At 39.4% G+C, this 20,153-nt stretch overlaps 1 protein-coding gene across 2 annotated transcripts; it reads right to left on the bottom strand.

Annotated features, from left to right (window-relative positions):
- Positions 1-17: 17 nt before the first annotated feature.
- wdr47a (WD repeat domain 47a) lies at positions 18-19,605 on the bottom strand. Of its 2 annotated transcripts, none has more exons than XM_041803091.1 (17): positions 19,454-19,605; positions 16,250-16,419; positions 15,792-15,875; positions 15,520-15,604; positions 13,358-13,489; positions 13,058-13,234; positions 12,423-12,934; positions 12,222-12,339; positions 8,971-9,152; positions 5,854-6,099; positions 5,718-5,775; positions 5,329-5,486; positions 3,893-4,062; positions 3,644-3,814; positions 3,414-3,545; positions 3,033-3,251; positions 18-1,535 (listed from the first exon to the last, which is right to left on the bottom strand). In XM_041803091.1, exons 2-17 carry the CDS (start codon positions 16,405-16,407, stop codon positions 1,393-1,395), a joined length of 2,745 nt encoding a protein of 914 aa, XP_041659025.1. In that variant the 5' UTR covers positions 16,408-16,419; positions 19,454-19,605; the 3' UTR covers positions 18-1,392. The 2 variants fall into 2 exon arrangements, with proteins under 2 accessions (XP_041659025.1, XP_041659026.1); XM_041803092.1 differs by having other exon boundaries at positions 3,893-4,059.
- Positions 19,606-20,153: the final 548 nt, after the last annotated feature.

The raw sequence follows: 20,153 nt of genomic DNA, 5'->3' as shown, positions 1-20,153 counted from the left end.
AAACGACATGGGATACATTTTGTGTAAAAGACACTTTATTGAACGTACCAGCAGTCAGACTTGAGTTAACTTGAATTCATTTAAGTCATTTTTAAAAACAAGAAATATAAAGGCTTAATACAAGAGCCGCTAGCATTTAAAAACGTACTAATAATAACTGTACATACATTAACACAACTGAAATAAATACATCTATGTACGTATTAGTTTGGCCTTGTTTGTTAAAACAACATATACACTATACAGAACATAAAAACAGAAGTATGCATCTCTTTAAGTAAATCAATGTTAGAAGACAAAGTGCGCATGTAAATACATTAAAGAAAACAATGCATATGCCCAAAATACTGGTTTAAAATAAATATCTAAACACCCAGTCTTCTCAGCTTCCACTGTGCACATGGTTAACCCTTGTTATTGGCAAAGACTGCCCCCTACTGGTGTTCTCATCATAACAGCAGTAGACAAACCAAAGCTTGATGAACACTAAAAATGCCAAGGTGCTCAACCACAAATCACATTTTTGTTTTTCCCTTTGATGTCGACATAATCACGACCTTCCATTGAAAGCAAGCCATTGCAAGACATGAACAGCTTCAGCGCAGCAACACTGATTTCAAATTTCAAATAAATGCACAATATAATTTACATATTTTTAAGCCGTAATGCAGTAACAGTAGACGTCAGTACATCATCCCAAATAGAGGCAACAGCTGACTGATGGATAAATAGAATGACTTCCACAGATTAAGCCTCATTAAGGGCAAAGTTCACACTGAAAATGCACATTTTACACCATATAGTCGACTCTTTGTTCCTCAAATAATAGCAGCATAAAACCTGATGTAAGAAAACGATATGCAAAAGAAGAAGGAATGTAGGATTTCTCAAAATTAGTTCATAAAATTTGATCTAAAAATGACCATGTTATCTTTTTTTGTAACATTTTTAAATTTTTTGTTATGGAAACTCAAGGAAGGCACCATCATGAACAAAGCACTCTGTCCTGTCTAACCTCGACGACTCTTCAGTGAAACGGACATGCCGAAACTGACAGGTGTGTAAGGAGTGAGGGTGTACAGGATGGCAAAAACAGTGAGATAAATTAATGACCTTTCGGTGAATGCTCAGAGTGAGGGATGTAAAGGGAAAAAAAACATGCAGCATGTGCTTCTAATGTGTCACTGGTTTGTTTCCATGTGGTTTCCTTCAGACAGGAGGGAAAGGCTCATTCACCTGTGTGTCATCATGTATGTGTTTGTGTGGTTTCAGGGTGCAAGGGTCAGGTGTGTCAACAGGGTGTGACAGTGTTGATAGTGCAGGAGGAGTGATGTTATTTTAGAGGGAATGTGTGTCTTTAAGATTACAGACAGGTTTTTTGTTTGGTGTGTGTTACGGGTTGTGTGTCCAGAGAGTGACAGTGCGATCAGCTGAGGATGAGAGGAAGGACAGATCCTGTGTGTGCCATCGACACTGAATCACCTTGTCTCCGTGCTCTCCCACTACAGTCAGAGGCAGCTGTTTGGTCAGGTCACCTGGAGGAACACGAACAGACAAGCAGGTTAAAATAATGACCATCCAGGTCTCACATAAGATTAAATTATGTTTTAACTGCTTCAGTATCTGAGAATGATGTAGACTAATAATGTTTATAATAGAATAAACATAACTTTCAACACTGTTAGTAGTTGATCCCATTTTTGTTGCATATCAACAAACATAGAGCTTATTTGTAAAGTTTAAGTTTAAAAGGAAATGTATTGCTCTGAAGGGAGAGAAAAGGCGTCCCTTTCTTCCTCCGGGTTTGTAAAAATCAGAGGACTGGGGTACGAGAAAAAAGTGACAAAAAGGACTTAAAGAAATAACTGAGACTGAAAATTCAATCAGTGTACATATAAAGACACGGTATCTAGTAAAATTTCCTTTTTTAATTGCTAAAAATATAAATATAAAATAAAAATATATCAAAATATTGCAGTATCACTTTTTCAAGTATCGTTTCAGCCCAAACACACAGACATGCACACTTAAACAGTGCTGTGCCCCCTCCGCTCCCTTCTTGCCAGCACAGGATAACTTTGTTCCCCAGTACACCTTTGCAACAATCATAATGAAGGCGATAAGTCACAGGAGCATAAATATCGTGTCTTGAAACAGCACTGTAAAAGGCTAAATTCATCTTGAAGAAAGGCAAGGAATATGGCACGTGTAAAACTGCCTGGATCAGACTGTTCACACAAACCAAGCGGCCATGCAAGAAGGAGACTAGTGACAGAGGCCACGAAGACACTTATGACTACTCTGAAGGACTTACAAGCTTCAGCAGCTGAAATGGGAGAGACTCTGCATACAACAACTGATGCCAAGGTTTTTCATCAGTAAAAGCTTCATGGAGAGTGGCAAAGAGAAAGCTACCAATGCACAGTTTGAAGAAAACTCAGTAAATCTGGACTAGAGTTTCCCAAAAAGGATGTGGGAGACTCCATGGTCAAGTGGAAAAAAGTTCTCTAGTCTGATGAGACCAAAATTATGTTTTTTGTCCATCAGACAAGATGCTGTTTGGCGGACACCAAACACTGCACATCACCTCAAATACATCATCCCCAGTGTGAAGCACAGTGGTGGCAGCATCATGCTATGGGGATGCTTCTTGGCAGATGGGCCTGGAAGGCTTGTAAAGGTAGAGGGTAAAATGAATGCAGAAAAATATAGGAAAATCCTGGAGGACAATCTTAATCAGTCTGCAAGAGAACTACAGCTTGGGAGAAAATTTATTTTCCAACAAGGAAATGACCTGAAGCATACAGCAATAGTTGCACAGAAATGATTGTAAGACAAGGTGAATGCTCTTTACAGTCATTCTACATTAATCTGACTCATGAAAACCAGGTCTCACAACTCTCTTTGACCTAAAGTTTTTCCTAGTACTGGATCCATTCAAACCTACACTATATTTACTGTATGTATGCCAGTGGCAACAGGTGTGCTCAGCTTTTAGCTGCATCATCACCATGCCAGCAGGTGAGTCGTACCTTGCAGGTTGGTGACCATGACCTTTGTGTCGTAGGAGCCGGTGAGCAGGTAGTGAGCACCAGGGGAGAACCTGACAGAGCGCACGTCACTGCTGTGAGGCCGGTACACCTGGACGATCCGTCCTCCTCTGATGTCATATAGCATGCACGCACTGTCTTCCTGGCCTGTTGCTAGGAGACGGCCGCTTGGATCGACTGCTACTGAAGCAACAGGACTGCCTGTGGAGGAAAGATGCTTAACTGTGAAAAGTCTTTATGTACTGACAGCGTGGATTGTAGTTTTCTTTCTAATAAAGGAGCAGTTATTTCTGGTGTCACATATGATCTTTTCAGAGTTTCTGATACAAAGATGGAACTCTTCTGAAGGAAAATGAGCCAAACCTGAGCCATGGAAAGCAGTTCCCACCACTCGGACACAGCTGGGCACCCTGAGGTCCCAGAAACGAACCGTCTTGTCCTGAGAGCCTGAGGTGATCATCCAGCCTCCCCATGTGTACAGCGACAGGATGTGACCTTAACATCAGCACAAACCAAAGAGTTACACACCTGTCAGGTGACATTTTCTGCTCTTTTCTGAAGCTCAGAAGTATGTCATATAAGTGGATATGTACCCGTGTGTCCGCTGAGGGCGTGCAGACCCTGTCCTCTCTGACAGTCCGTTGTGTAGATGTTACAGTCTCCGGCTCCGGCGCTGATCAAGATGGCGCCTCCGCTCTCTGGACCCTCCATGAAGGCCAGGTCTCTGATGGTACCATCATGCATGCTAAACTCCAGGTCTGGGCCTGAGGACACAAAGACACAGACTTGTTAGATATTCTGTACATAAGAGACGACAAATTGTGGTTTTAGAGTTTCTTCACCTGTGGCGTTGCAGTTCTCTGCACTAAATGGAAGAACTTTGACATATTTGTCATTGGAGCCTGTCGCCAGCAGCTGCCCACAGTGACTCCAGGCCACACAGTAGATCGATCCTTTGTGGTGTTTGTTCCTCTTAAAGCGGACGACTGGCTGCTTTGTTGGACTTGAACTGCTAAAGAGAGAAAAAAAAGAAGGAATTAAGGAGCTTATCTTTGATTTCAGATGTTAAGAGAGAAACAGCCAAGGAGTGCAGTAATTTATAACGAACATATATCCAGGCACATATTTGAATGATCAACTTAAATGTGATATTAATATTAACTTGATATTAATACTGAGGGTATCGTCAACAATCCATCTTTTGTGGAAACTGAATTCCTTTTCAGTCCAGTAATCCTATTTTACTGAAAATCTTTGTTTTTCTTTCATCTGCTGGTTTCACAGCCTCGCAGTGAAGGACAGAAACAGTCTGAACAGTATTGTTCAAATTTGTTACCAAAAGTTCCTGTCTTTCAAAATGAAAGCAGGTTTTTTATCCAAACAGGAAGTAAACACCCCTTAGTTTAAAAAAAAAAAGATAGCAGAATTTCAAAATGTGGCAAAAAAGGAGATTAATCTCGATTAAGGACAGCCCTTTATAAACAGCTCTATATCAAATGTACATTTTTCCTATTGTATGATATTTTATATCCTGTATTGTTCTGTTTTATTGCTGAGCTTGTTTTCTCATTTTTCTTGTACATTGGTTGCTGATTTTACAGCAATTGAAGTGACAAGCATTGCAATTTAGCCTAGACAAAAAATGTAAAAACATAAACTAGTTACGGTCAGCACCTTTCAAATCCAGTTACACGGTGCATTACAGGCAGATTTTCCAAATACAAGGATTAAAACAAGCCGAGATGTGAACATTAAGATGTTTAAAAACCACAATAAGATGAAATTTCAAAATTCAAATTCATAAACCTGTACTAGAAAGTAAATGTAAAGTTCCTAAAAATATCACAATGCACAAGACAAAGCTCTAAGATAAAAGAGGGTTTTCACATAATTTAAAGTGAACAGAGGGTCGGCTAATTTGAGATCCTCTGACAGGCAATTCCAGCTATGGGGCCCAAACAGCAAAGGCCTGATCACCTTTAGTCACCAGTCTAGATCTCAATCTCTGGTCAAGTGCTTAAAAAAACACAGGATCAGAATTTTAAGATGGCCCCTGACCATAAAAGTCCATCTTAAAGTAACTGGTAACAAATGAAGGTTAGAGAAAATGGGTGTGATATGCTCAGATCTTCTCAACCTGTTAAAAGCTTCAATTTTAATGTCTGTTTCAGTTTTTGATTACACAGACCACCAATGGTGAGTTTATATGCAAAGAAAAGCATTTTATTCTTATGACCTTATCATAAGAATAAAACTTCCTGTTGACTATCCATGTTACCTCGGGTCTATATTTTCTGGATAAGCGCAGACACGTAGAGTTTTTGAGTTTGATCCCACAGCGTAGAGCGCTCCTGATGGGTGGAAGGCCACAGCTCGGACGGCCTGAGTATCTTCCAGGCTGTGCACCGGTACAAACAGGTTTTTTGATTTCTCTCCCTGGTGACATCCACATATTTGACAACACATGACCAAACAGACATTTTATCATTAGTAGTATTATCTACTTTTTATATTCTCTTCCATGTTATGTTCAGACAAGCATGACATCAAAGCTGAGACTGTAATAATCGGATTAGCCTCGTGCTAAGATAGCATACTAAGGCTTGAATTATTTAGAGCTGGTCATTATTTTCCTTTAGTAAATGCTTACTATTTGTTTACATTTACCTCTTTACTGCGTGATAAAGATCCTGGAGAGTCTTGTGGACCTTTGGTTTTCTGCCCACTGCAGAAGCAAAACAGTGAACATCAAATTTAACTGACAATAAACATTGAAATAAAAAGCAAAGACATCATACAGTACCTCTGGGAAATAACAGGAGACTCATTAGGAGGCGGGACTGCGCGCCCCCCCACTGTTTTTTGTGGGGTGCTGCTGAGCACCCCTCCTCCTCGGGTCCTACTTTGCTCAGGGCTCACAGATGGAGGGTTGTTATTGTCCTCAGAGGCGGGCGGGTTCCCATTTCCATTATACTGCTGAGTCAAAGACTTCACCTCCTCCCCTAAATTCTCCATCCCCACATTAAGCTCCTCGAGCTTCTGGATGGACCTGAAGAGACGAACACAGAAACGCACATGAAAGGGCTGAATAAAAAATAAAAAATGTTGTCATCATCCTAGAATCAGCATTCATAATAAACACACAGCAAAGGTCTGAATTCATCAAAATAAATAAGAACAATTAATTATTAGTATTTAGAAAAGCAAGTATTTCCCTTTCAGTAACTGTACAGATTTTAATACAGTGAGATGAAGCTGCAGCAAACTATCAGCTATCCTCACATTAATAGGTCCAAATCTGGTGATTAAAAATCTTCTATTTTCAATTGAGAAAGAGCAGAAAGAAGTATAATCTTATATAATCTTCCCATTTTTCCCCAAGACATCCCTTAACAATGCACACAGAAAAAAAAACATTTGAATAAAATACATTTCTTGTGTGACTTAAATCAAGTGGAGACTTTTCTACTAATTACATGGAAATGTCCTTCAGTTAGAACGTTTCAAGGGCAAATAGCTGACCTTCCCTCTTAAACAGTTTGAGTTTTAGTAACTTATTATCCTGAGTTCATTCTTTGAATGAGAGGCATAATTTTGATCAAACTCAAAGACTGTTGTGGTTATCAGCAAGTACTGTAGCTAAAAGATGTTAGCAATTTAGTGGAAGCACCACACTCTAATTCATTAATGAATATTTGATAATGGAGCTTTCAGTTGCTAGGATAAATCTGGTAGTTAATGTTATGATTGAAAGTTGGGGCACTGAATGCTGCAAGACCTATGATGTGACTGTTGTTGGCTATCTGTACAAATTTTTTCTTTCTTGTTATTCTATTGAATATGTATTTATGAATTTACTTGAATATATATTGTCTTGACTTATTGTAAATATCTCTCTTGTATTATATATTATAGAGAAAGACTTATGGGAAAGGGGAGGGCTATGGGATTAAGAAGATTAGGTAGCAATGACTTTGTGTCCCACTGTTAATTATGATGGTGTTGGTTCATGCAATTAAGAGAGGCCAACACAATCACTCACACCCTACTACTACTAATTTGTTAGAGTTAATGTTTTAATTTCTTCATGTCACCATGACACAAAACAGAAGAAAAACCTTTCCATTTTCATCACAATTCCTCAACAAAATAGCTTTATTAAAAATAAAGCTCAATTTAAATTCTTTGGTTTCTCACTCAATATTGCTCCATAGACTGATTCCTTACCCAGAAATTCTACGTTCCATCAATTTGGTTCTAAATCTCAGTCTTTTTAGAGATCTCTGTCCATTTTAACTTCTGATGGCTTTCTCTTTTTTAATTAATTTCTACAAGTTTGCTGGAAATGCTTTCTTATGAGTTTAACATATAATCCGCAGATTATTGTAATCTACTAATTCATAAAATCTCAGCAGCTGTAACTGAACAAATACCAGGTCCTCTACTGATGGTTCATATCACTCTTTTTTTGTACAATGAAAACCAAATGAGGAAATGTTTTACGAGCACTACCTCAAACTTCAACACAGTAGGTCAGATATGGAACAATCAATGAGTTATATAAAAGGTACAATACTTTATTATCTAATGAATGCTGTACTTTGTATAACAGGTTAACTGTTTTCGATATTTACTCTCTTATGTAATTTATGTATCATTTCCAGTTCAGCTTTCCATCAATAATCACCTAAAAACTTAGTTTACTCTGTGAACTCCAAAACCTCCTGTATTAATTGAAACATTGCTGCTTTTCCCTGTGTTACTAATACAGTGTTAAGTGTGTTTAAGATCTTCTTTGACCACATTAAACACCAGGGTTAAATTATTACCAATGTTTGGCCACATTTAAGATATTATTTACATACAAAAAAAGTTTTGTTTAGCTTCAGTAGGGAAATGTTAAAAACACAAAAATTGTGTAAAACATGAAGAGCAGACTGACTAAACAACTTTGAGTTATAGCTAATGTATGTTCTTCAATACTTCAGTCACAACATTTAATTATTAAAAAACAACATTATCAAACATGGCTTGTTTTTAACATCATGTGAGACAAATGTAAAATTTGCATAATGATTATCTGCTTTAAATTCTTCTATTAAACATTATGTTTCAAATTGCAGGAAAAGAAGGTAGCACAATGCCAAGTTTCTTTTCCCAAGAGCATGCAAGCTTCCTAATCCTGTATTAACTGCCTCCCCACCTCACACTTTCTTCATATTTAACCCTGATTTTTAGCCTTTTCCTTTAATGGTATTTTTTGTTCTTGTACTATAATAAATATGTAGTTAACTGTACTTTATTTCCAACAGATTGTATTTGCAGGCTACTTAAATGTAGTTACAACTACAAAGAGCAGAGGACAAAGAAAATAAAGTAATGATGTCATTATGCACAGCTCCCCTTGTGAATAATGCAAATACAGAGCTAGGGAGAGGCAGGGGAAAGGGGTGACGGGAGAAACTCTCAAGGGACAAATCAAAGCCCCTTTGTGTTCTTTTCATGGCAAAGGTGACCAATTTTCAAAGGTTTTTGTGTCATAAACTCATAACTGGTTGCTAATTTCTTGTTGAATCAGTTTTTACAATCCTGTATTTTTATCACACATGAACTGATTGTCCCAACATGTGATGTGACGTAGCACATCACCACAGATGGTGCAGTGTAGACTGCAGGCAGGTTTTGGGGGAGGTGTTTGTGATGCTGGGGAAAAGCCACCTGGGACTCATAATTATCAGAGCCTTAACATGTCTACTTGTCAGACAGCTGCTCCTCTTTTGTGTGCAGATATGAAAACCAAACAGTGATTAGCATTCTGCAGCAGAGTCACTCTAACAATGCAGACAGCCTTTATGAGTCAGCAGGTTTAGACTACCTGACAGAGGGAAGAACGTTTCATATTTATCATGCATGTGCATACCTGTTGAGAAACTTCTCTGTGAGACTGTGCTGCATGTCGCTGAGCGGAGGCTCCTGCTGGACCCCGCCCTCGAGCAACATCTGCTGGTACATCTGCCTCTGCTGCTGCTTCTGCTCCAGGTGCTGCTGCACACGGAGACGCTGTCGGTAGAACTCCTCATATTTCTCTGTGGAGTCACGAAGCTGTGGGATGAACATGGGAAAAAAAATCGTACTTTTTTAAAAATTGTAACTAAAAAGAAAGAGAAAGAAGGCCCCTATATAAACACTTTAAATGAAGTGCTCTCAATTTGTATGTATCAGAGGTAACCTGGCATGCCAGATGGATGTGTGAAACACATCCATCTGGAAAACCTTGCATAGACGGCGTTTGGGAAAGGGCAGAGGCTTTGAAAAAAACTCAGAGGGGTGATTTGATGAATGTTCTGTCTGTCACGTCTTTACGGGCCAATCAGAGCAACAAAACACAGTACCCGCTACCGAGCTGCGCCTTTGCCCCTACTGTTTTTGAAAAGAAAACAACTCAATGCTGTCTTTTGTTCCATACTAGCAACGGCCACTTGTTGCTGCTTGCTTACGTCACAACTCCGCCGCGCCCGAAAGTACTGCCCCTCGACGCTGACTGAAAGTACTGTCTTTTTCTAACCGGCCCCAAACAGTTCAGATGGGAACTTTGCGAGATGGATTTGCCAGTAAGAAACACGGAAACAAATCCGAATCCATCTGCTTTGCAAGGTTATATCAGAGGAGGATGAAGTATGAATCTGAGCGCTGAGGACAGGTCATTTCCGCTCTCTGTCCTCTGCTTCCTGTCCTGACTATCCAACATGATTGTTTTGGGAGAGGAGGGACACTGGCACTGCTCCAGCTCTTTAAAAAATCTCATATGGAAGGCAGAGAAAGAGAGGGCAGTGGGATGAGAGAGCCCCCAAAGTCTGCTTCTGTTTCTGGCCTCTTTACATGTTTCCAGGGTGATGAGGACGGCAGAGCGAAGCACTAAATTCACATCAAGCTGCACAGTGGGCCCAGAATAGAAAGCTTAAGACAGACAGGAGCAGATACTGTGTTAACACTGTGTTTAAAGGCGACGTGAGGGTAGTAATGACTCATTGTTGTACTCCAGGGATCTTAGGCCACAAGTCCCTTCTGGACAAATCCCTGGACTTCTTTTCCAGTCTCTTTCTGGATACTTAAAACAACCAGAGCTGCTTACAGGTACATCTCAAAAAATTAGACTATCATGAAAAAGTTCAATATTTTTTGCCACTCATTTCAGAAAGTGAACAACCAGCTTTTTAAGCAATGACCTTTTGTGGCTTACCCTCCTTGTGGAGGGTGTCAATGACTGTCTTCTGGACATCTGTCAAGTCTGCAGTCTTCCCCATGATTGTCTAGCCTTCTGCTCCAGACTGAGAGACCATTTAAAGGCTCAGGAAACCTTTGCAGGGGTTTTGAGTTAATTAGCTGATTAGGGTGTGACATCATGACTCTCCAATATTGAACTTTTTCACAATATTCTAATTTTCTGAGACACTGAATTTTGGGTTTTCATTATCTGTAAGCCATAATCATCAACATTTCAAGAAATAAAGGCTTGAAATATTTCACTCTATTTGTAATGAGTCTATATAATATATGGATTTCACTTTCTGAAACAAGTGACAAAAAATATTGAACTTTATTATGATGTTCTAATTTTTTGAGATGTACCTGTATACTAATCATAATTGTTAAGAAATAATCCAAAGCAATTAGTGACCATAAAAAAATTCTTTTCAATAAAACCTCCTTACATCCATCATCTTGTTCCTGAAGCTTTTTCCAGGTATTCTGTCTGCCACTTTTACTCTTTCAGTTATGGTCTGTAGCACAGCTTTGTATATATAACTGGAATACTTGACGCCAAGAAAGCTGACAAACATGTTTATTTATAGGCAAATTACTTAAAGTATAAAGCTGCAAGTCTTTTTCTGTATTTTCAGAGTAGATTTTTTGGACATGTTTGGAAACCACACATAATGACACCTTTAGAAACTGTGATAAACAATGAATACAAAATCATATCTCTAGCACTTTACATGTAAAAGGGTATTTATGCCCCTGTTAACCCTTGTCTGCAATATGTAACTACTAACTACTGAGGGAGAATGGTATGTGATGACATCCTGTCCCTAATTCACCATCGAAGGTGTAATACGGGGTAGACAGTGGTAAGCCTGAGGTCAGAGCCTGCCGGGCAAAACAACGCTGCATGAATGTGCATGACTGAGCATGTGTGTGGTTGAGCCCATGCTGTATGTTAATAAACCATGCCACTCCGCAACCCCATAACATAATGGAAAACCACACACTGGACACCAATTTTCAGATTAACTAGACCCTCAGACCATATTTAAAGATGAAAACCGATGTATAGGAGAATTTAGTAGCCCTGTTGATCAGTTAGGGTCCCGATCTTGACATTTTAGCACAGAGTATTTAAATTCTACATTATGAGTTCAAATGTGAATAGTGAGGTGGAAAATATGTTAACAGCAGGAAGGACAGAGTGGGTATGCCTAATACCCTCTTTAGTGTAGAGACATCTCAGCTTAAATTCTGGGGTTTAGTTACACTTAAATGAAATTGCAAATGCAATGTGAGAGTATAAAGGTTGCTAACTCCTTAAAGACACTATCTTAGAATTAAAATTTGTGAAAGGCTTTTGTGCTCACATAAATGATAACCAAAGTATGAATTTTAATCATTAATTGGGTAAAACTTACAAAAATAACACCAGAATGAGCCTGACCTATCCTTTAACCTGGAGCCATTATTTGCTTCACTCTTCCCATGTGTTCCCCTTTTGACTCTTCAAATACCTTCAAGTATACACACACAGTGTGCAGTCAGAGTAGTAAATAGGTAAATATTTATCTGTCTGTAAATACAAATACAAAAGCATTTTTAGGCACAAAGTTATGATTAGTACGATTTGAGCAAAGCATACGAACAACAGACCTCAAACAAATCAAAACAACAGCAAAGGCCATTGAATACTCCTCTCAAGCTTGACGGAGACAAGGCTGTAATGCAGACTGTCAGAGGGATGACTCAGACACACAGCGTACTGACGCTGTCCTATATATAGCCCATCACTGAAGGCAACACCCAGCAAGGAAGGAAAACAATGCAGGGACAGAACAAATTAAAAGCACTTGTTCAGCAAAGTGTGAAATAAAACAGGTCTGACCAGTTAAAATGATTGTTTACCTCATTCCTGTCAGCAGAGCCAGCTGGTGGAGCATCCTCGCCTGGAGCTGAGGCAGGGCGGAGATTCTGGGCTCCATCTGAACTCATCATCTTATCCACAGGTGTGTCCGTCCTTGACCTTTGGAGAAAAACACATAAAAAATACATGACCAAGATTTTGTAGGGTGAAATTAGAAATTGCAGGACTGTTACCCCACATACGTTTCAGGAGATTCCTCAAAGATGCTGTGGCAGTCAGAGCTCTCCATCATCAGACTCCTGCTCAGGTTCTGCCCTCCCACTCCGGGATAGTGGAAGTTAGCAAACGAGTGGGACATGGGAGAGACTCCTTTGCCCGGTGCTACTTCCCCATCACTCGCTCTCTTATCCTGACCGGACAGCCCATAAGACAACCCATCCAGCGCTGGGTTTAGGGAGCGAGACATGTAGGTGTCTGCAGATTGGGGTCGACGCAGTGGGGAGGAGGGATACGGAGAGAGTTTGCTGATGAGCGGGGTGAGGAGGTCGGCGTAGCCGGTCTTGGCAGGCTTGACCAAACGGTCTACGTGGATGTTGAGTTGCTTTTGTTCGAAGGCGCAGGAGAAGACGGAGTGGGCGAGGTTCTGCATCCATGAAAGCAGGGACAGGTCCAGGTCATCACAGCCGTTACCGCACAGCATGTCGACGCCCAGCAGCACTTCACTCTCTGTGATCTCCTCGCCTGTCGCTTTACTCTGCACATCAAACAAAACATGCAATCATCAGATTACAATAACATCCTATCTGTAGGCTAGCTTTAAAGCATTTCAGAGGTATAAAGTTGTGGAGAAAATATCCCTTTTTTTAGTCACACAAACCTGACAGAACTCCACACAGCACTCATAGAGGACTCCCTTGAGGAGAAGCTGGAAGAGTCGATCCTTGCTGGCCTTGAATCCAGCCTCACTCAGCTTCCTGTCAGCAGGGATGAACTCTGCTACCATGGTACAGGCCTCCTCAAAGCACTGCACCCTGGCTGTGCTTGGGTTCCAGTCCTAACAGATGCCAGCAGAAAGATAAAGAAACACTTCAGCAAAACACACTGTTGTTTTTTACAATGCTGGTGAAACTTGTTAAACTGAGGTATCCAGGTTTCAGTCGACTTTCAGACATCTTGCCTTGAACTCAGCGTGGTTTGTGAGGCGAGGCAGAGTAAGGAGCAAACACAGTTTGCTGTAGTCGTCTTTAGAGGGACAAAACTCCTCCAAGGCATGGAGACACTTCACTGCTTCCTGCATGGTGAACTCCAGCTGTATTAAAAAAAACATGAAAAAGGTTTTAGATTGTCACAGATGACTGAACAGACATTTGTCTCTGCACAACAGAGGTAGAAAAACATTGTTCTCATATCAGCTGCATTCATGAGACACAGATGACTTTTAAATGTCAGACTAGACACTTCAAACTTTAGTACACAAGATCAGATTCAGTAAATAGTACAGAAATGCTACACATTCTAAGAGGTTTTTGTGTTCAGCACATGCTTCGATATTCAATTTTACGCACACTGATACACTGTGTCTGCAAATGTCGACACACAAGTCTGACCAAATCCAGTTAAAAAGCCTGCAATACTTCTAGCACAGTGTGACAAGCTACGTTCACAACTCTGTTATGTGACAAAAGGCCCACAGATGGTCTGACTTAAGCAAATAAAAATAGGAAGACAGAGTTCTCTGAATGTGCCACTCAATAAAGTAGTTAATTCAATTTTCTTACATCAATCTGGGTTAAAAAATCTTGGAGTAACAGCTGTGTAGTCTGTTTAATGGTGGCAATCAGAGTGAGGATGAGGCAAGCTAAGATAATAATTTGAAACAATACCATACCGTATCATACCATTTGATACGATACAGTAAGATATGGTGCGGTGCGATACAATATGGGACGATATAATAAGATACGATATGGTGAGGTACAGTACTATAACATACGATATGATAAAATACAATACAATACACTACAACATGATATGACACGGAACACTACGATACAATATAATCACAGGAAGAGAAAAATGTAATACAAAAAAAGAAAATGAGAAACACTTGGGGCAAAAAATGTTTAAGAAATACTATAATTAAAACCAGGGACGAAAAAGACTGCTCACTACAGGTTGAAACCAGGCTACTGCGATTCCTTTTTATTATTTGCTGATGTGGTGCCAGTATTTGCCCACACAGACCTAAACAACAACTGCTTTACTAGAGACAGATATTAGTGGGAGAAGAAGCAGCAATGATTAAACATATTTGTATAAGTGATCTCAGTGATGTCTTTCAGTCAGTCAATAATAAGTGATGGACAGTGTCTACAGAGAGGTACTGTTATTATAAAGTAACGGCTGCTGTTGAACAGTGTTATTGCTTATTATTGCTTATTGTGAAAATAAACAAGTGTGTGTTTTAATGGTGAAAGCAATATTGGTTAGTTTTACTGTTTTCAAACCCTTTAGGTATCATATATTGACAAAGTTTGCATGCATGGGGTATTTAGTAAAAACAACTGGCTAGACCCTGTTACAGTTTATCTACAACCCAAAATAATAAATAATATATTTATACAACATTTTTAGTAACAGATGTTTACAAAGTGCTTTAACAGACATAGCAAAGGCATTAACTCAGGGATTAATAAAATAAACATCAACAATCCAACAAAACAAACAAGGTCTTGAAAGTCAAACAAAAGCCACAACAAAATGAATCAAAAGTCAACAAAATTAACACGACTGAAAGACCGATCATAACTGACCCATGTTGTAGCTTAGAAAAATACAACCAGGCAGCAGATGGCTGCACGTTTTTGCTTTTGTCTTCTACATCTGTGTACAGGACATCACAGGTGGTTAACAAATTGTCTTACGAGATCTCTAGCAAGAATACACAACAAAGGTAGAGCTGTACAGCTTAATCCTGATCAGCCCCTGACTGCTGAGTAGCCAATAACAACACCACTGCTTGCATGCAAATGTTGTGCACAAGTGCACACGCAACCTGCCTCCTCCTCTCTTTACAAACAGTCAGATAACATGCAGAGAAGAGGTTTAAACCAACATGAAAAATCAACGCTTGCTTCTCTTCTAGTCTTGAGGATTTTACCTTTTTTTTTTTTTTTACTACCATGACAACCAGTGACAGACAGTGGGAAGATAAAGCTGCTCTGTTACAAAAACCATTCATTTGAGAGAGAAATCAAGTCCAGGAGTAGTTGATTTGAACTTAGCATTTAAAAATACAAATTGTTGGCTAATATATAACGAGTAAGAGCTTTTACTTACATGCTGTGGCTCATCCTCTGCAGACATGGCATTATTCACACACAGAGCCTCCAAAAACTTCTGCTTGAGGATGATGTAACGAAACCTGAAAAATCCCAGACAATATTTGAAATCATGACACATAGAGTTCAATGACTATGCTTTTTGTCTTTCTTAGCTACTGTAGCATCAACATCCAACAAATACGTAAAAAAATTGAAAAATAAATAAGCTTATCAAATGTAAAGACAAAAAGCCGTAAATTAAGATAAACATGGTGAAAATGAACACACCTCTTTCTGTCAAACTTATCCATACACTCTAAAGGTTGAATGAACTGCAACACTTCATCCCATTGACCATCAAGAACAAGTTGTCTGAAAGAGAAGAAGTCATTTTAAATACACATGTCAAAAAATGAACTCAAATGTGTGAAAGCATAGGATTTAAATGCTTGGATAACAGGTTAGAAATGTCTTTATTTCTGTGTTAATTTCTTAATAAAGATGGAGAGCGACAGGGGAAGAATTTAACAGAAAAAAACACAATGTTGGCTGAGCACTCTCATCCAAAGCAAAGATTAGTTTGTCTCAAGCTCCAATGTGGAGGACACAGCCAGTTAAATGAAGCTAATGACTGGAATAGCTGCATATTTTAGCTCCTTATTTTGCAGCTTTTGGAGCTGAAATCCGAGCTGCCTGTAGCTGATTGTAAACTAGTCATTGAAGGTGTTGCTTTTGAGTTTATGTACCTGAGGAAAAGCATGTCATCTGAGTAAAGCCCATTGATGACTCCACTCTCCTTCTCCAAAGCCAGCATGCTGATGTGCAACTTCCTGGAGTTGAGGAAATCCAGGATCACCTTGATGATCTCCACCTCCTTCACATTGATGGTTTCCTCCGCTGTCATGGTGACGACGGGCTGCAGAAGACAAGAGCAACAGAAAACATGATAACACTATCAGGAACAATGCAATAAGAAAAGAGCAGTCTCTGTGTGGGTTTATGCTGCAGGGACTTAAAAAAAAAAGTTACTGAAGAAGACTTCTAGCAAGATGAGAGCCAAGCCTCTGGATCAGATTAAGGAAAAATGGTGCCAAGTTTGACTGAATTTATCAACAACCAGTAAGGCAATATTGTGATTTAACATCTTAGATACCATTCCACAAACCTCAGCTGGTTCTAGAGGTAATACCAAACAAGATGTTACTATTTTTTTTTGTTTTTAACAGATAAAAAAAAGACTGATAAAAGTGTTGTGATGCCCCAGATCCAATATGGATTTACCTTTAAAAATCACATTTCAGTTTACTTTTTCGTTGTTTGTTTCTACACACTCACAGGTAGGCTAATGATTAAATTATATTAAATACCACCGTTTATCTTCAATTATCTACATAAAATACACAAGATGCACTCATTATTAAAATGATGGCTTCTACCGATGTTTAGCCGATGGCCAACTCCTATGTCTTTCTAAATCACTTTGTTGGTGTAACGCTCTCACTATGCCAACATTTTCACTTGTGTTTGACCATGATAACAGCTCAGAGTATGTCAAACAGGTGACTTCTGCCCAGTAAAAAATGTCCTTAGTTCAGCAGTTAGATATACTAGATCCCGACGCTGAACTGAAATGACAAAACAGATACTGATTTCTGTTGAGCAACATTATTGGAAGACAGCAGATGTTTGTCAGTAAGGCTAATATCAGCCATGTAAAACAAATACATCTGTGCACAAGTCATTATTGTATGGCTTATTACATTGGTGTCCCAATCCAAACCCCATATATCAGATATTTCTGTAAACAAAAACCACTGAAACTAATCTAGACAAATATGAGTATCATATCTAACCTGGCATGCCAGATGGATTTGTTTCACACATCCATCTGGTAAACCTCTCATAGACAGCATTTGGGAAAGGGCAGAGCCTTTGAAAAACAAAAACATGTCAGGGTGACTCGATGAATGCTCTGTCTGTCACATCTTTACGGGCCAATCAGAGCAACAAAACATGTGACGTAGCCGCTACCGAGGTGCGTCCCTAGACTGTAGAAAGAACCACATAATGCAAACCATAGCGACTGTGAACATTGTCAGTGCACAACTTTAGTCATTTTTGAAAAGAAAACAACTCAATGCTGTTCTTTATTCTTCTTTAAACGAAGAAATGTCATCAAATTCTGGTAAAACTGGCGCTTTAGCAGCACCTATGCTGATGTCTCCTGCCATAATTGCACCGGCCTCTTGTTGCTGCTTGCTTACGTCACGACTCTGCCGCACCCAGAAGTACTGCCCCTCAACGCTGATTGGTCCTGCCACTTTCTAAACAGGCCCAAACGGTTCAGATAGGAGCTTTGCAAGATGGATTCGCCAGTGAGAAACACTGAAATGGGCGTATCCATCTGCTCTGCAAGGTTATATCATATCCGGATCAGCAGATACTAAATATTAAAATAACTGGATTGAAGGTAAAAAATGTCGATCTGGACAGCACTAGTATAATGGTATTTTAGATGGCTGGTACTTGGCTGGCAGGGGAGAAATAAAAGAAAATACCAACGATGATATTGATCTCAATAATCAAAATTGAAAGCTTTAGAATTATTTCTCACTCATAATTAAAACTGTGAAAACTTTAGTTAGAAAGTTGAAAAACAGCACATGAAAGTATGCTCCGGATGTGATCATAAGTTTGGTTTCTTCATACACAGATTACCAGAAATGTGCCTTGTCTAGGTTCAAATAAATGCATGAAATGTTCTTCATTATTATGTTAACAGTTTCAGTGACAATGTCTGCCACTATCAGTATGCATCTCTGGTACATAGCATCTTAAATACACACACTGTGGAGTCAGTGTCAGTCAGTATAATGGAAATAGTTTAAATGTGCATGAGTGGAGGTGAATGCATCTTCAAGAAAAGTATTTTAAATGAAAAATGGACAAATGCCTTATAAACTTGTGCATAGATACTGTGCAGCTTTTCCTCTTTATTCACAGTCTGATCAGTCTTTATGATTGAAACTCAGGCTAGTATCTGCTATACACAAAGCCAAAATGCATGGTCAGTAACCCAACTGGTTTTTAAAGTTTAACTTCTGAAGATCAAAGGTGTTTAACCAAACAGCACAGCAGTCTGTTGTGATTTGCAACAAAATCTTGTCTGCATGTTCAACCTTTCTAACAGCTTACATGCCATGAGGGTGTAATCAAGGTGCACAGGGAATGAGACAAAATGCTGTTGTGCATTTGAATTTACCACAGAACATGACTGTTTCTTTAAGCTTCTTCTTAATAAAAAACAGGATTATCTGAGGGCAGTATCTACTCAAAATTCAGTCCTTTGTCATAACAATATGTAATTTTACAAATGCTTGGACAGCAGATTATAAATCAGAAACTGGTAGGTATTTTACTAAGTTTGACAGCATGTACAATCATCTACATACTGTGTTAACAGAGGAGACAGTTAAAGCTCTTATATCTACTGTCATGCCTTACAAATATACAGGGTTATATCAGGATGTATGAGGATAAAGATATCTCTACTAGCAGCAAATAAGCTAGAAAGAAAGCGTTATTTCCTTACAAACAAACATCAGAGACAGGCACTGGGGTACTGCAGTCCTGCTAAGCTAGCATAGAGATGGTTAGCTAATAACATTGGCACTCAGTCAAACAGTATAAGAAGCTTAGGCTACTTGTTAGCGGTAAAAAAGCAAGTGAATATAGCGAGCGGATTATAAAAATATCCACAGCTAGTTACTATTAGAGCTCATACAAAGCTGGCTAATTTAGCGGTCGGTGGTCGGAGGGGTTGGGGGGGGGGGTGCTAGCTCGTCAGGCCGAGAGGAGAGAGGCATCATCCGCTAGTTAGCTGTCCGGGGCGGGGTGCACACTGACAGCTTTCCCAACAACAACACTAATATGCTGCGAACAATGCTCACCTGTGTCTACAAACACATGAAACTGCAGTCCCTCTGGTGTTTTCCGTGCCGCTGACGGGCGCTGTCACGACGGTACCGCTCGGTGAACAGAGGGCTGGCTGTATTGTGTCTGCGTCCCCTCTTTACTGGATCTTTCTGCGCCGCTCCTCTGCGGTCTGCTGCTGCCCAGCCCTGCCTGCAGGAGCACCGCCTCCATACATCCTCCAGACACCTCACATCAGCTGCAGCCTGAACGCAGCGTGATGATGCTAACAAGTTCACATCATGAAGACTAAAATAAAAATTAATATGGCAAGGTAAATAAAAGAGTTAAAGATATTGTCCAAAACAGAGCCGAGCACAGAAAATGAGAAGATGAGTCTTTTTTGTATTGGTTAAACTTAAACATTTACTGTTTATTGTTTTACCTAGATTTATAATACATATTTTAATAGGCAAAATTCAGAAGCCTTAAAGAAAAGCATCCACACTGGATTCATTTTCCCATGTCAATGAGTTCATTTTAGGCTTCATCCAAAATCACAATAGGCTACTTCATGTAGAGCAAGGTAGCTTGTCCTCTCGGCTGTATTTCAAGTCACAGCTAAATAAGCTAACACCAGTGCTATCTTTACCACCAGGCCATATATAGAATTTAACAATACACACTATATGGACAAAAGTATTTATTTTATGGCCATAACAGCCCCCACTCTCGTTG

The sequence above is a fragment of the Cheilinus undulatus genome, linkage group 13, assembly GCF_018320785.1.
Source record: "Cheilinus undulatus linkage group 13, ASM1832078v1, whole genome shotgun sequence".
Lineage (NCBI taxonomy): Eukaryota > Metazoa > Chordata > Actinopteri > Labriformes > Labridae > Cheilinus > Cheilinus undulatus.
The sequence above is the reverse complement of the archived record's forward strand: the minus strand, read 5'-3'. Positions and strand labels throughout refer to the sequence as shown.

Excerpts from the sequence above, each read along its gene's own strand:
- wdr47a (XM_041803091.1), bottom strand. The coding sequence starts at position 16,407 with ATGACAGCGGAGGAAACCATCAATGTGAAGGAGGTGGAGATCATCAAG. Across the intron at positions 13,235-13,357 it reads CAAACCACGCTGAGTTCAAG|GACTGGAACCCAAGCACAGC; the intron begins GCAAGATGTCTG and ends GGCATCTGTTAG. Across the intron at positions 6,100-8,970 it reads ACAGAGAAGTTTCTCAACAG|GTCCATCCAGAAGCTCGAGG; the intron begins GTATGCACATGC and ends TCGTCTCTTCAG.